Below are 17222 nucleotides of genomic sequence, written 5' to 3'. Positions count from 1 at the left end.
CATACCAATCCTTGATGGTTGATTTTCCTGGGGCAGTGTCCGGAAATTCGTTATCAAGCCAAGTTTTTGCTTCAACTGTATTTTTTCCCTTCAAAAAGCAATATTTTATCAACACGCGAAATTCCTTTTTATCCATTTTTTTCACAATAAGAAAAGTTGCTTCACTAAAAATGCTTTAATTCACAAACTAATGATCCGACAGCCGTCAAATTTATAGACGTGTCTTTTGAAGGTTAGGACTAACTGAAAATCATATGGATTTAGTTCTGGTGCCGACATCTATGTGTCAGGCTGGGGACTTTTCAATTGACCCTAGTATATACTGAATATACTATGATTAAACATACATACAATTTAGACATCTTTTAGAAGTGAGTTTTTTACCCACTACACACTACCTCAAATTAATGAGGGAAAAATTAAGAATGTTTTGGTTTAACTAGGATCCTTTATTAAAAATCAGCATTCTCCAACCAGTAATTATGTCATGGTGGGAATGATTTCAACGATCAACAAGGTACCATCAAAATTTGGACGGATTTAGACTCACCATCATCATAAGATCGTCAGTCCTAAGACTGGTTGGACGCGCACCTCCACTCTCTCCTATCCTGACCAGTTACTTTTTAATTTAATTTAGTTTTCTATTCTGTAGACGTAAAAACACATGAATGCATGACGCTTTACCTTTTCTGTGCCAACACATTCATTGGTAATTACACCTATCGAAAGGCGGTAGATGAAGACAACGACGATCTGATGGAACTGATTGGAAGTCATACCAAACAATTGGCCAAAAAATACGGAGACTTTGTTATTGCAGAATTACTGTCGCAACACAAAGATTGCGGCAGAAATGTCGTTGTTTGCGAGAAAGACGGTCAAGCTGTTGGAGTTGTCATATTGAACGAAGTGGTCAATTACGAACTACTGTACAACGAACTTGAACTGACTCCGTTCTTTGGATTACAAAAAGTAGGGGATGGAGATCTAACACTTTTAGATAGCTTTAAATGTGCAGATTAGTAAGTATCCTTCTTATCTCTTAAAATAGGAACGCCTGGTAATTGCAAACCTATATATAAATATTCAAAAAAAGATATAAGTGTACTTTTATTGTTTGGTTAAACAAAACGATAATGGGTAAATGACTACAAGTGTTTTAGGATTGAGGCGCCAGGGTTTTAGAAAAAAGAAATCGAAAATTTGAGAAAACAGCTAGCCTAACGTAACCCAAACATAATCCTGTCCTCTTTGTAGAACTCAATTCAATGAAAATCAATTTTTCACTTTGGGTTAGGCTTGATTTGTGTTGATGTGGATTTATTAGTTTATTTTTCAAATTTTTAATGAAGCACACTACAAAATTAGAGTAACCCTAAATGCCCACAAACGCCTAGGCGTGTAATAAAACATTTTAATCTGTCAATCGTAATGTACAATTTCGTTACTTGTTTGTACGTTTTACAATAAAGAACCTACTGACTTTCTAAAAATCTCGGTAATTTACAAAATGCCTAATTTTGCTAGTGTACGTGATAAGAGTACGAAACCCCTGATCAACTGTTTTTTATGAGAGGTCGACACGTTTATCTACTTCTAGTGAAGATGGAACTTGCGAGACCGAACAAGGACAAAAAAGCACCCAAGGAAATGAAAAAGAGAAAGATGGAAAATTAAAGGCAATTGTCACTGAAAATCCAGACTATGAATTTGACGACAAATCAGATAAATCCGATTCGGAAAGCGAAATGTATTCACTCGTCAACGTGTCATCGTTGCATCTAGAACTCGCAGTCAGTGAGGATGAAGAACAGGACACACAATACAGTGCAGCCGTTTTGGAACAAGACTATTCTCGCGAATTATTTAAAATATCGGAGCAAAAATCGGACCCGGACCTCACTGCCGAGGCTACGACCAAAGGTATTGACAACTGAAACTCTAGATCATAATCATTATAAAAATAAGTCTATCTTAACCTCCTTATGCAATATACAATTACAATTATTTATTCTCATATGCAATTTAAGATTAAATTTGAGGAGATATTTCAAAAAGTAAAAGACCAAAGCCAATAAAAAAAAGATGTGTGCTGGGACACATAGTACAAGTGAAACTTCAAAGGACAGTGGAAAAATGAATGGCAACAAGTTTTACGAGCAGATTGTTAATGTACTTGACCAATTTGAAAACCGTAAAACTTCAAGTGAAAATTTCGTTTTTCCACTTGTCCGTTGCCATTCGTTTTTCCGTTTGTCCGTTGAAGTTTCACTTCCACTATGTGTCCCAGCACACATTTCGTTTTCACAGGTTTACTGCAAATTATGATTTGGTTTTTACACATACCGCAAATAGAGGCAATGATGCCCAGCCACGTGGAGAGCAGAGGTAAGAAAACAACAGCTGAGCACAGCACACGCCGCCGGGACTCTAGCGGACTCACCGCTCTCCGTGCGGCTGCGCATTATAATCATTTAATACAGCCGTTACCCTCTCTCCGCCGCCGCCAGCCTTTCTATCTCTCCGCCGCTGCTGCCTCTCCCCACGCGATATACCGTGTACCCTCCACGCGGCCATAACGCTTTTTCTAATACCCCGTCTACAGAAGTTTCACTTCAAATGTTTTCAAATAAGACTAGATCTCAGCGTTATTCAACGTATCGACATTATTCAATTATCGAATATTTAACAGTTATGTGTATTTATATTTACTTATGAGCTGGAATAAGAGGCCTAGCAACCTTCGAACGTCGACCCCGATCGACCACCAGATCTGTCGCTCGACAACTTTATTCTCATGAGATACATCCCATACGCATGAAGGTCTAGTCAGAGACAGAGGCAGAAGCGGAAGTTAGGAGGGTAGAGAAAGACCTAGATTAGATTACTGTTCGCAAATAGTTAAGGATATGGGTTGCTCTAGTTTTAGGGAAATGCGAAAAAATTAGCTTGCGTGATGCGTGTCCAACCATTCTTAGGACCGACGAACTTATGATAATGGTGATGAAATCCTTATTTCTTTTCGTTTTTATTAAAAACTGTCATAAACCCATGTCCTTATTCGATGGGCACTTCAGAATCATAAAAATGAAAGGATTTTTGGGTTTTAGGCATTTCTATTATCTATTTCTATTAATGCATAATATAAAATATCTTTTTGTTTTTTAATTTATTAACAGTTGAGAAAAAAGTTGAAATCGCACCATTGATGAGCGGCGAACCGAATGCCTTCACCATAGAGGTATTTGTTGTTACCCCTACACATGAACGAATAATCACAATACCCTTGTTACGGGCCTGTTTCGAATGTTTCCCGGATCGTGACTTTGCGGTCTTGTGTTCTCCATCCGACTGCTACTACCGAAACCTTCTTCGCTTCTTCATCCAACCACCACCAAGGTCTGTCACTGCTTTCGATCAAAACGTGTACGTTTTGCACCGTGACAGGATGAACGCGACGCCATCTGTGCGCAAAGCCAAGAGAAGCGATTATGGTGCCATCGAGAGGATGACTAAGCAGATACCGAAACGCGAATTACTTCTTGATGCTTTTAACGAAGCAGTCGCTAGTGCAGCAAGTGATTTAACAGCTTACGTTCTCTCTTTGAACAAAGAAAAGATAATTGGTATGCCAATGACTAAATCTCATATTATCTAACAATAATTTTTTGGAAAATACCACAAATGGCGCGGTAAACGCCATCTGTAGTACGATGCTACATTTTAGGATTACGTATGCTCCAACAAGGTCCACTTGTGTGGATATCTACTTGCTGAAATGAATCCCGGCGTAGCTAACCTCAACGTGATAGGCAGGTTACCATAACCGAATAAAATAATAATAATTTTTTGATTAACATTCTATCGAAATTGCAAGACGTTTCAGGAACAACACCAATTACTTCTTACGATTAAAACTCATTTCAAACGGTTAGAGATGTGGCCTTGAGGAAAGCTGCGCGAATACAAAAAATATATTAGATGTGAGCAAGACAGAAATAGTTAAAACCAAGTATGATGAAATTAGGAATGTGTCACTGCTCATACAGGTAAAGGAAAGGGGCATAACTCTAACAGTTTAAAATGAGTTGTAGATATTTGTTACAATGCAAAATTCTGTAATTACAGGCTATTTAAAAGTAGTACTGATGAAAAACTGTTCGATTGTTAAATGTGATACTTCTTGAAACTGTTTCATCATGTCCATGCAATAATATTTGACCTCATCACCCATCAGACCACTATCATTCCTCTACGTACCGGTTTCCATTAACATCTCGTTCACCGCAACGCTCTACTTGCTATACATAAGTCATTACCGATTGTAAACGCCTCGCGATAGATATAACCATTTCAAATGTTATTATTTTTTTGGAGATTAGGAGTGGCAATCTTACGACCGGAAAAAGACATTGACACTTTACTGGAGAAGTACGACCTATCGAAATCGTGCAGATGGGGGACCAACATTGGTGCAACTGGCACTATAGAACATCTCCTACTTTCAGCGGTTTTTGGAAAAATGGCACGTTATTTTCTTAGGTACCCATATTTGTCATAGTCATAGTTTCATCCCTCAAAATAGTTATAAATACGTACAGTGGTCACATGTTAACAAATTTTAAATTGCACCCAGAAACGATCAAATTCAGATGGAATTGGTGAATACAAATCTAATATGTATTTAATTTGAATCATTAACTACAACAAAGACATTTGCAGTTTTAAATTCTTTGGGCTCAAGCAGAACTATCTAACAGATGTACAAATCTCAATATCTCTGCTAAAAAGAGAGATATTACAAAAAATAGAAAGTTTAACGTTTTTTAGGTTAGTTTACGTTTTCATGTGTTAGAGAAATCTGGCTGCCAGATCTTTTGTAGTATCAGAAAACAATCAAGTGTGTAAACATAGATACCATTTTCTCAATTTCGAATCAATTCGGTGCTTATACCATCAACTAGTAACAGTAGTCAAACACCATATTTTTTGTTGAAGAGAGTTACATCGGATGACTGACTTCTCCTTGTTGGCTTACTATATACATATCAGCGATCTTAAGCATAAGGAGAGGCAAAGGAATATAAATAACATACTCAATTTAATGGTACCAGCTCGTATAAGAAAAAGACCAGAAAAGATTTCCATGGAACTCGATGGCTTAGAAGAGATACGTGCTAAAAAAGTGCCGTCGACATCTGAAATACCAACACACGCTTTGTTCTTCTCTAGCTTGTTAATGTGCAGTCGAACCAGGTAGGTACTATTCGTTTCAAGAAGTTAGAGATATGCCCCTTCGCTTTATTAGTATGCGCCGTAGCATAATTCCAAATTCAATCATATTTGTCTGCGGAGCTCATTTCTCCACCGATCATCGAGCGAGAACTAGACAAAAGTGTACAGTACCATTTGCAAAATTATTTAAACTGCCTCGTTAAAATTTAAGAATATGCTTTATTTAAAAGCATATTTAGCCAAAAACAATAACAAGTGAATTAACTTAACGTTCTACACACCTGTAAAACTTTTGCTTTGTTTTCTATTGTTAATTTATAAACATTTTTGTTTTAAGAAATTGCTAAACATTTTCGTCTAGTACTGTATAGTTCTAGCCGATCTCCTAAGACCGCTGATCGAGAGCTCTGCTCGTTCATGCTTGTTCCAACTATTTCTGTCTTGCTCAAGCCTAATGTGTATTCTTTCTATCTTCGCGCAGATTTCTTCAAGGTCACAATTCTAACATATTGAAATAGACTAGATATTTATTAACACTTCAGTAAAAATAGATTCATCAAATAAGTTGCTAAATATGATTTGTCCTACACAAAATTTGGATCATATAGATGCAAAAGAGACACAAGGACACGTGTGTCCTTTGCTCGAGCTTTTTCACTCGTTTACGTGTAAAAGCGGCCTTAGATTCTGACTCGTTCCCAGCTTCACGCGTATCACAATCTGTCACATTCTCAACATTGTTGCACAATGTACTGTTTGTTAATGTTTTACCCCCTTTTTTTAATATTTAGATTCAATAACGGTTGGTTTTCTTCACAATTAATTAATTACTTATTAGACATTCTAACTGATCCGACGACACTTGAACCTTGACGAAATTCTTGTACAAACTAGAGTGGGTAGATCGGCTTGCGAGTTTCGATGATTTAGGGAGCTGGATCATAGGTTCAAGCATAAATGGGGGAGGGGGTTCTTAATGAGAAACCAGACTAAGATAAATCCCTGAAAGAGGGCAGGCAGCTCCTTCAGTACTTAGAGACCATTAGGATCAGTATGGCACTCTGATGCACAATACTGCAATGTGGAAGGCAACGGGAAACCACCACATTATGATTCCGAGTAAAACGTTCAACTACAATAATTACATGATGGCGTCTTCTGGGGTAAAGCACTCCGGACGTAAACTAGTCCCCCATTCGGATGTCCGGACGGGGACTACCTCAGGGGATATCATCAATAAGTGCAATAGGGGTAGGTGCAATATTTGACGAGTCGGAGCGTGGAATGTTAAGACAATGTGGCATGTAGGGAAACTGGATAATTTAAAAGTAGAGATGGATAGATTAGAATTAGATATAGTAGGTATTAGTGAAGTCCGTTGGCCCGAAGCTGGAAACTTCTGGAGTGGAGACATTAGAGTAATACTTACAGGATCGGTGGAATGTAATTCGGGGGTAGGAATTGTAATGCGTAGGAATGTAGGGCAGAGTGTAGAAAGTTATTAACAAAAAGACATTCTAAAATCGTCGCCATCAAAAGTGAAAACGTAATATTGGTTTCGGACAAGTCTAATTTATATTTACTTAACGTAATTTTTTAATAATATAGATACGACTTAAATTTGAGAATAGTAGCGGTGGGAGCTAGCGAGACGTGTATAGCCTTTTTGGAAGCGTTACTGTGCACCTGGGATCCATCATATTCCATCAGTTTTACAAATATAACAATAATATCGCCTCATGGACTCACCACCAGCGATTTGGATTATCCCAATAGTTCAAGAAAGTTGATGTTTCCAGGTCGATGTGAGCATACCTTCGTTAGACCAATAATGAGGCACTCATCCCAATTTCCCACAATCAACTTTAAGCCAACAGATGCATCTGCTTAGTAAAGTTAATTGGGAAATTGGGTTAAGTTTCTCTTCATAAGAACATGGTAAAAAAAGGAGTTGGGCAGATAGGTCTTGATTCAAATGTCCGACCAAGTCCATACATATCATTAATTTCGATGTATTTCACTTCAAAATCCATTTAAGATTACATACGTCTTCTCCATCTGATTTTATTCTCTGCCTGAACACATCTTCTTCCATACATTAGAATGCCGAAATGTTCTCATTGTAAATTTCTCCACAACCTGGCGGATCCGGAAAAAACCCTAAAACATTTTGATGACTTGTTTAATGTATTTAAGCTTCTTTTCACGAACGTCGGGCCCACATGATAACAATCCGCTGCAGCGTAAATCAAGTGTTTGGCGTGATGACGGCGATCGATCGTAAAAACAAGGTACTCGTTGTTGACAACAGTAGCTACTTAAACTACGATTATTTGTACATTTTGTGCGGCGAACAATTCCAAAGACCTTCGTTCGATCCTCGTAATGTTCTGGACCGACACAAGGAGGCCTTTCCCGACAACGTTTACATCGTGAACACTGAAACAGACGCCGGATACGCTCTTGATCATTTGTGGAAACTGATCAACGGAAAAACGAGTCAAGAGGAACTACTTTCTAGTAGCAGCTCAGACAGAAGCAAGGCGGAAGTCACCACACGTAAGTATGATGTGCACTTTGTTGATCTACAACAGCACAACACGTAATATTTAACCGTACCCACGGCAGTCAATTTAGGAAGGCAAAGTGCGCCTTGAATTTTGGCGTTGAACGGGGGTATGTCATGTTAAAACAAATTCCAAAAAATAAACAAACATGGAGGCCGGAATTAAACTCAGCCTGGCGTTGTTGAAAAGGGAACCCACCTTCGATTAATGTGATCATTCCTCAAATCTTTTAGATGACGTTATTGTTTATGGGGATGCTATTGAAATATATTGCTGCGTTACAGCTCTAATGAATTTCGGCATTCCCGGTAAGAATATTATTTTGATCGAACCTCCGAAACCGTGCCAGTCAGAAGAAAGGGATGTGGTCAGTAGGTATCAAGAGCACTTCGACGATGACAAAGTACTTAATGCACTTTTAAATGCAATACGTGACAGCGAAATTACTTACTATTGTGACGCCAAATTTTTAGATTGGAGATACGATGCAAACACAAACCTTATAAGAGGAGCCCGGTACGTTATAGTAACAGTTACTTTCCTTACTCTTAAAAAATACCACAAATGGCGTGGTGAACGCCATCTGTAGTACGATGCTATATTTTAGGATTACGTATGCTCCAACAAGGTCCATTTAAAAATATGGATATCTACTTGCTGAAACGAATCCCGGCGTAGCTCACCTCAACGTGATAGGCACGTTACCATAATCGATTAAAAAAATTCGAAGTGGTCTGTATTCCGTCGAAACTGCCAGACGCGGATCGCGATGTCGATCTTTTTGGATCTCATCAGCGCGTCGCAGGCAGCTCCGACAGAACACAGACCAACTTTTACCTGCTGTCTTAACAGTGCGTTTTAGAAGATACTACAAATGGCACAGTGAGCGCCATCTGTAGTACGATGCTACATTTTTCTAAATCGCACTGTTAAGATAGCAGGTAAAAGTTGGTATGTGTTCTGTCGGAGCTGCCTGCGACGCGCTGATGAGATCCAACAAGATCGAAATCGCGATCCGCGTCTGGCAGTTTGGACAGAATACAGACCAGTTCGAATTATTTTATTCCTTACTCCTAGTTAGTTATTTATTATGTATTATTAGTATCATTATAAGTTAACGGCAATCCAGATAGCAAGATTACGTTGAAATCACACTTATTCTTTTTCCTTGTCATTTTTGACCATAAAGATTAAAGAATATGAAACACTACTAGCCAAATTTTTGAAACGTGGTGATACAAGACACCAATTAAGACGTGAAGGGTTGGTTAGAGACAGCAGGAACAGAAGAATTGAGGGACAGGCGTAGATTTAGATTAGATTACTATTCTCAAATGAGTAGAGATACCGAATGTTCTAGTTCAGAAGATTACCTCAGAATAGAACAAAAAAAGTGGAGGTGCGTTTTCAAACAGTCTTCGGACGGAAAACTCTATAATGATGATGGTGATGCTCCAGCGTTTTACAGCATGATCCTCACTCTAATAAGACTTCGCCTACAGTGTATTGTAGAAAAAATTGAGGTTCTGTGCAGATGTCAACAAAAGCAACTGAACTTGTCCAAGTAATTTCAGGTTAGAAAGAAATGTTTACGTACGTTGCACAAAACCATTTTACACACTAGGGAATGGAAGAATTGGATGGGGATGTCTACAGTGATCAATTCTCAATATCTGTAGATATTTTCGGATGCAGTGGTGCCTCCTGTTCTTTATTCTTCGTATCGAGGGGTTAGAAATGGTGCAATGTGCGACGATTCGACGATTGGCCAATACCATTTTCTTCACTTCATTAATGTTTTCGTCTGTTGTTGACGTGCTCGGCATGCTCTTCGTCATTCACATCTTCTCGGCCCTCTGAGAACATTTTGTACCACCGATAATGTTGCTTCGGTCCAAGGTAGCTTCACCATATGCCACAGTCAACATTCGAAATGTTTCCGCCCTCTTAATTGTGTCTGTCACACATAATTTGATACAGATTCTTTTATCCATTTTTTGGAATAGGCAAAAATCGAATACGAGCCAAAACACGTACAAGCAAAGCAGCTGTCAAAAATTAACTGAACATTCAATATGGCCGAACTTGTCAATTTAAGTAAGAGACGTGAGTACCAACATAACGCCACAAAATAATCGAACATCGAATATACGTAAACCGCGGAAATTCTAAATTCGCGGTACTTTTTAAACAGACGTCGTATGCACCTACCTAAATATAACGTCATCTTCCTACCTGGATATACAATCTCCTAAAAAAATACGTCCAGCATCAATACTAAGTATTTAATGTAGAGCAGTTAAAACTATAATTAATGTCTTTTGTACAGTTTCCGTTCAAAGAAAGAAACATTTTACAAGTCTTGTATAGCGATGTTTTACTACTCGGGTAAAGCTGTAAGTTATCGGACATTCAAGGCCATTACAAGGGCCGGAATTGTATTCGATGGTGGTATTGTTATAAATGCCAACTATGAAACCAACGATCCATTTATTTATGCTGCCGGAACAATCACGAAGTATTCCAGAAAATATTACGCTGAACATTTAGCTCACAGGTAACAAAAGCAGTTTTTAACTTATACAGAAAATAGTACACATCGAAAGAAGTTTTCTTTCTCCTTTCTGTATAAACTGATGATTACAAACGAAAAATAATATTAAGTTTGCTAAATAAATATTTCATTAGTAAATTCAACATATCCAACCCTTCAACTATTTTATATGACAAGTAATTCATCGAGACTATCGGTTTTTTTGGCGAAGATGTCAATTTCATAAGTTTCACAACTATCAACACCATTTTCTTTAAATGTCATGACAACCTTGCATATATGATAGAAAATTTTAACAAAAACATAAGTATCAGGTTAATATAACAAGACCAAAACTTAACACGCAAGACCAAGACCAAATAAGCAAGGTCAAGGCCAATACCAAGACTGGAACGGTCTTGATCTTGATCTTGCTTGTGTAAATTGATGATTACACACAAAAAATGATATTAAGTTTTCTAAATAAATAACAGGTCAATTGAAAAGTCCCCGGCCTAAAATAGTAAAACACATTTTTTTTTTGCAAAATTCGTTTTTTTTATTCAACATTATTCCCTTCAAGGGTGATTCACTGATTATAGCGATCCTTCAACTTTTCGATACCATTTTTGTAGTACGATTTGTTCTCAGATAGGCCTCAGTTTCGGCGATCACCTCTTCATTCGACGAAGGAGACGAGGAAGTAGTCGCTGGGGGCCAGATCTGGAGAATACGGTGGATGCGGAAGCAATTCGAAGCCCAATTCATGAATTTTTGCCATCGTTTTCACTGACTTGTGAGACGGTGCATTGTCTTGGTGAAGCAGGACTTTCTTTTTCTGCAAATGCGGTCGTTTCTCGGCAATTTCGTCCTTCATACGGTCCAATAACGCTATGTAATAGTCGCTGTTGATGGTTATTCCTTTTTCAAGGTAGTCAATGAAAATTATTCCACGCGCATCCCAAAATACAGACGCCATAACCTTACCAGCCGACTGTTGCGTTTTTGCGCGCTTTGGAGCGGGTTCATCGTGTGCAGTCCACTCCGATGACTGTCGATTGGACTTCGGAGTGAAATGATGGAGCCATGTTTCATCCATTGTCACATATCGACGCAAAAACTCGGGTTTATTACGCGTGATCATCTTCAAACACTGCTCTGAATCATCAACTCGTCGTTGTTTTTGGTCAAAAGTGAGCTCGCGCGGCACCCACTTTGCACAGAGCTTTCTCATACCCAAATATTCGTGAATTATGTGATGTATACGTTCCGTTGATATCTGTAGAGTGTCTGCTATTTCATTCAATTTCAATTTACGGTCATTCAAAATCATTTTGTGGATTTTTTTAATGTTTTCGTCCGTAACAACCTCCTTTGGGCGTCCACTGCGTTCACCGTCTTCAGTGCTCATTTCACCGCGTCTAAACTTAGCATACCAATCCTTGATGGTTGATTTTCCTGGGGCAGTGTCCGGAAATTCGTTATCAAGCCAAGTTTTTACTTCAACTGTATTTTTTCCCTTCAAAAAGCAATATTTTATCAACACGCGAATTTTTTTTTTATCCATTTTTTTCACAATAACAAAAGTTGCTTCACTAAAAATGCTATAATTCACAAACTAATGATCCGACAGCCGCCAAATTTATAGACGCGTCTTTTGAAGGCTAGGACTAACTGAAAATCATATGGATTTAGTTCTGGTGCCGCCATCTATGTGTCAGGCCGGGGACTTTTCAATTGACCCTATACTTTATTAATAAATTAAATCCAACTGTTCAACTAATTTAAGGGCAATTTCGATTTGATAAGGAATTTATCAAAACTATCTATTTTTTTTTCGCGTAGAGGTCAATTTCATAACTTTCACAACTATCAACACTATTTTCTCTTAATGTTATGAAAAGCTTGCATGTATGAGCGAAAGTTTTAGCAAATAAGTATCAGATTGAATCAGGAAGACCAAGACTTAACACGCAAGACCAAGGCCAATACCAAGACTGGAACGGTCTTGATCTTGATCTTGCTTTGCTCATCACTAATTGTGCAATATGTTTGGATTTTTCTTCTTTTTGGCAGATCCACGTGGTTAACTTAGAGATTCAGCTAACCGTTAAAAAATTCACAAAACAGGACTATAAATAAAAATTGTATATTTAAATACATACTGTACTTATGTAGATATTTTAATCTGGAGGAGGTCGGCTTCGATTTGGGAATTAAAGCCAAAAACCAATTCATCTCCCGTTATGGTGTACAACATGAACTTGACAAGGGCACATTTTTGAAATGTGAAAACTATCAAACTGTACGCATCTTCGAAAAACCGTTACTGACCTACTGTAAACTACCAGGAGGCTTATGGTACCTGAATGTATCGAAACCGGGAAGAAGAGTTAGTCCAGACATAACTAAAGCTCTAAATCAGTACGTAAGTATCTTTAAATGAAACATCAGATGGGGTTAGGACGTTAACAACTATACTTCATTTACTTTCTCTAGCGATGTGCCCCTTCCAGTGTTTTGGATGCGCGCTGGCAAAATCGTAGGCAGGGAGAAAAAAACTCATTATACTCTCGAATCTTGTTCATTAAACTTTTTCATAGAGTACTTGCCAAAAGTTTTGTTCAATCATGAATAGTAGTGCGAGTCGAAAACAAGCGTTAAAGCCATTAACATGTCTCCAAATATAAATAAACATCTCAACACCAAATAAAATAATTTGAAGTGGTCAGTATTCTGGCGAAACTGCCAGACGCGGACCGCGATTTCGATCTTTTAGATCTCATCAGCCCATCGCAGACAGTTTCGACAGAACACAGACCAATGTTTACCTGCTGTCTTAGCAGCGCGTTTTATAATATACCACAAATGGCGCGGTAAACGCCATCTGTAGAACAATGCTACATTTTAGGATTACGTATGCTCCAACAAGGTCCATTTAAATATATGGATATCTACTATTTGTGGTATATTATAAGACTCTCAGCACGACTGAAGGAGATTCTTTTCTTACTGGCTGGCCTAGTCCTTCTTAACCTAACCTAACCTAGCCTAGCATTTACTAAAATTGTATTGGTTTTCTGAAATGTCTAGTAATATACTAATTTAAATTTGAAAACAAACTCAAATTGTCAATTAATTTATCCCAATTGATGCCCAAAACATAGTAATAAGTTAAGAAAATATTTTCAAGGGACAAGACTTAATTACTGGAGATTGCAATTCACTACAAAAACAAGGATACTTCAAAATTCATCTAAACGTTCATGAAACTATTGAATCCATCACATGTCTAACACTTTCTGTAAGTAAAGTATATAAGTAGTATTACGTATGATTTTTTACCCATTTTATGGATCTAGATTGAAAACTTGTTAGTTCTCATTAGCACACCCTATCTGGAGGTTTCGATAAACTGCTAAGCAAGAAATTCACGTTATTTATATATAGAAATTGGTATTAAACTAAAATTTATTAATTTCAAAAACTTATAATTTGAACTATCCTATTAGCAGATTGCAAGAAACTACCACTACTTCTGGAAACTCCTTTTTTGGATTACCTATTAGCTAGCATCCATTTCAGTTATTGTAAAATTCTCGTTAAAACAAAGCTTACTAATGTTACTAACCATTTATTTAAAGAAACCAAGTATCTAACTAATCATATGCATAAGACACCTACTGCTACTACTATCAATCTAATAAAACCCATCTTTCTAATATTTATTAGTGTGAAAATTCATTTTTAATTTTTTATCCATTACAAACTACCTCAGGTTAATGAGGAGAAAATTATTAAGTAGTAGGCATGATTTGTCGTGGTTGCTGTTGTCATCTCTTGTAGCCTAATTGTCAGAGCAGTGGTACGTAAAGCAAAAGATCCCGAGTTCGATTCCCGCGAGGGTGTGACCAACAACAACAAAAAAATTCCCTCATTAACTAGTGTGGATAAAAAATTGAAAATGAATTTTTACATTAATATTTCATATTAACCACTATTAGCAATTAATATCTCAGCCCTTCACTTTCTGCATATAGGGAAACTTTCTAACTCATGCACTTGATAATTAATATAGGTACATGTAACAATCATTCTGGTGGATTTGTGATTTATTATTAAATCTCTGAGCAGGTACTTTTCTGAAAGTAACCTCGCTGTTGTCATTAAATAATTTTCAGGAGATTGACAAAAACAACTTGTTTTCACTTTGGGGTAAACACGAGAAGATATTAAACAAACTCTTAACGAGATACGAAATGGGGTTGATCAAGGACCTTTTCGAATATTTCCGACAGCCATGGGCTGCGGCTCTCTACCAAGACGACTTCGCAGAACTTTATAACAATATTTCTCGAATATTGCACGAAAAGCCTGTAAGTGTTTTGAAAGCAAATAAATCAATTGTTATCAATGGTTTCTGGGAAATATTTAAAACTCTATTTTCCTGAGAATCTTGAAACATCCATGTTTTCAATACTTCAAAGCAAATTTCTCCTAGAAACCAAAAACTCAAAGAATTCACTTCAAGATAAATTGTATTATAAAATTTTATTTGCTTTTTAGTCTTACTTCCTGAAAAAGACATTAACAGACCATATTATAGAAAGCCATAGAGCCAACAACTGGAAAAAGGTAAGAGTAGGAGTATATCTAAAAACTAGAATTGTGCATTCTGAAAAAACTTACCAACGTACAATATCTTGATCAATTATACAGTTATTCAGTTGCACCATATGTTTACAACATTCGATGATAAAAATAAAGGTCATAACAACATTCACTTCGCCGATATTGCCTTTTCGTACCCTACTAACGTAATGATCCTAAACAATAAAAAACAGTATTCTTCTTCGGTTAATATATTTATTAATAGAAAATGAGGTAAAGGTCTAGATGATGGCCCCCACCCCCTTCGGGGGGGGAGATGGGTTTGATCGAAAGAGGGTNGCGGTCTCACCCCCATAAAAAGTTATGGGGGTTCAAAGTTAATAAATATGCCAATTTTTATACATTTCTAGGCATGTAAATGTTTATATAGTCATTCTTAAACAATATTCAAAGGTAAAACTAATGAAAAATTCATAAAAATATTGAGAAAGTTAAATAAAACATTATTTAAATATCTTTATCAATAAGGTAGGTTAGGTTAGGTTAGGTTAGGTTAGGTTAGGTTATCGAGTTTTGTTTAAGTGACCACCCTCTTTCGATCCGCCCTACCCCACCCCCATCTAACCCCCCTAACTCTTTATGGGGGTGAGACCGCCACGAACTTTTTATAGTATAGTGGTGTGGGAGACCTCCTCCTTCGATCTCACCCATCTAGACATTTACCGAAAATGATCTTAGTAAAAGGTAAATAAATATTAATTAAGAAAAACAGCAAGTCGGACCCGGCCGCATGGCAGTCAACCATCTATGCCACTGGACCATTACCGTTAATCAGAAATTTGTAATGACCACACGTTTTGTTTGTTTATCGAACACGATGTTAGTCTCTGTCTGACATTTATCAGCTAATTTTCGGCAGAGAGAGAGCAGGTACTATTCCACCACGTATCCACAAATTTGTGATTTTTGACGAAATGGAAAAACTTACACTATTAAAATAAATAACCACGTGAAAGTATGCTTACTTACCTAACCTTTCAATTCTTCTACCTGATGAAATTTGTGGGAATTCACAAGAAAATTATTTAAAAAAAAAAGAAAAATCATACAACAAAATTGCTTTATCTATGAATTAAATTTTTATTTTACAAATAACTTATTTTTGTTATTAATTCGTTTATTTAACAAATTTTTGATTCCCTTATTTCAGTTTAATGAAGATATCCGTGACGAAATTCAGGAACTCTTTATGAACACAGAATATCCACAGTTAATTGAAAGAGAGGTCGTTAAACACATAATAAAACATCGATCTACTTTGCCCATGTACTTTAATGAAGTTGATGATGCTTTACAAAAGCCGTCCAGTCCTTTATTCGACCCGGACTAATAAAGAATAAAAACAAATTGGAATTTTCTTTTCTTTGAATAATTCTTATTCGCCTGAAATGTAGGTAAAACAATAAACCAAACACCGGAAGGAATGAAGTTTCTTACACAATATTAATTGTCTATATAATTAATCCATCTATAATCGACATAATTCAATTATCGAATATTTGTCTATTGATTTTATTTACATTTACTTGTGACCTAGAGTAAAAGGCCTAGACCTCGATCGACCGTCAGATTTTCTCTAGACGATTCCATATGGACGATCAAATTAGTATTTTCAGTACTAAAAATTGAGACTTTTGATTCCCAATTGTTCAACATTGAATCTTGAAAATCATCAATTTTTCTTCTAAATTATTAAGATTCAAAAAAGTTGATCTACCACTTGCAGATGATCAGCTAGAAAATATATTTTTGAGTAATAATAAATTGAGAGATAGTTTCAATTAATTGTAAAGAGATGGGTCAGAGATTTGTCATTTAGAACAGGAATGGAATTGAAACGAAATTTGTTAACAAGGAGGAGATTCACTTTCATGAAAATCTTGATCTTCAATAGTTTTTCCGACTGAGTAATTTCTATCCTATTCCGACGATCGACACTATAATCGCAATTTGAAAAACGATTTATAGGAATGAAGATTAGGACAATTTAAACTTTTGAAGAGTTAAATTCAATGCATTAATGAATTAATTTTTTGAATTAACTTTTGCACACCTTAGATAACCTCAAATAAATGAAGAAAAATTGTTGCTACTGTCATTCCCTCGCCGGGAATCGAAGCCAGGCCCCTTGTTTTACGCCCCAGTACTCTACCGCTAAGCTACGAAAGCTTTTGAGGTTATCTGTGGTGGATCTTTTTTCCTAATTAATTTGA

General features: G+C 36.8%; 2 protein-coding genes across 6 annotated transcripts in view; one reads left to right on the top strand and one right to left on the bottom strand.

Annotated features, from left to right (window-relative positions):
• Window positions 1-16686, top strand: part of LOC108740639 (cilia- and flagella-associated protein 61-like) — a 19805-nt gene extending 3119 nt beyond the window's left edge. Inside the window, exons 3-16 of the mRNA XM_025974869.1 lie at window positions 656-1025; window positions 1604-1926; window positions 3183-3629; window positions 4386-4545; window positions 5002-5259; window positions 6847-7043; window positions 7435-7797; window positions 8039-8321; window positions 10135-10362; window positions 12517-12766; window positions 13532-13642; window positions 14520-14714; window positions 14905-14973; window positions 16160-16686. Of these exons, the coding sequence (XP_025830654.1) occupies window positions 656-1025; window positions 1604-1926; window positions 3183-3629; window positions 4386-4545; window positions 5002-5259; window positions 6847-7043; window positions 7435-7797; window positions 8039-8321; window positions 10135-10362; window positions 12517-12766; window positions 13532-13642; window positions 14520-14714; window positions 14905-14973; window positions 16160-16339 (3434 nt within the window). The 3' untranslated portion in view covers window positions 16340-16686. The remainder of the gene's footprint in view (window positions 1-655; window positions 1026-1603; window positions 1927-3182; window positions 3630-4385; window positions 4546-5001; window positions 5260-6846; window positions 7044-7434; window positions 7798-8038; window positions 8322-10134; window positions 10363-12516; window positions 12767-13531; window positions 13643-14519; window positions 14715-14904; window positions 14974-16159) is intronic.
• LOC108740638 (TBC1 domain family member 4) overlaps window positions 1-17222 on the bottom strand; it is a 97571-nt gene that overhangs the window by 70251 nt on the left and 10098 nt on the right. The gene's annotated exons all lie outside the window — the stretch shown is intronic.

This window comes from Agrilus planipennis, unplaced genomic scaffold (assembly GCF_000699045.2).
Source record: "Agrilus planipennis isolate EAB-ADULT unplaced genomic scaffold, Apla_2.0 scaffold243, whole genome shotgun sequence".
Taxonomy (NCBI): domain Eukaryota; kingdom Metazoa; phylum Arthropoda; class Insecta; order Coleoptera; family Buprestidae; genus Agrilus; species Agrilus planipennis.
The sequence above is the reverse complement of the archived record's forward strand: the minus strand, read 5'-3'. Positions and strand labels throughout refer to the sequence as shown.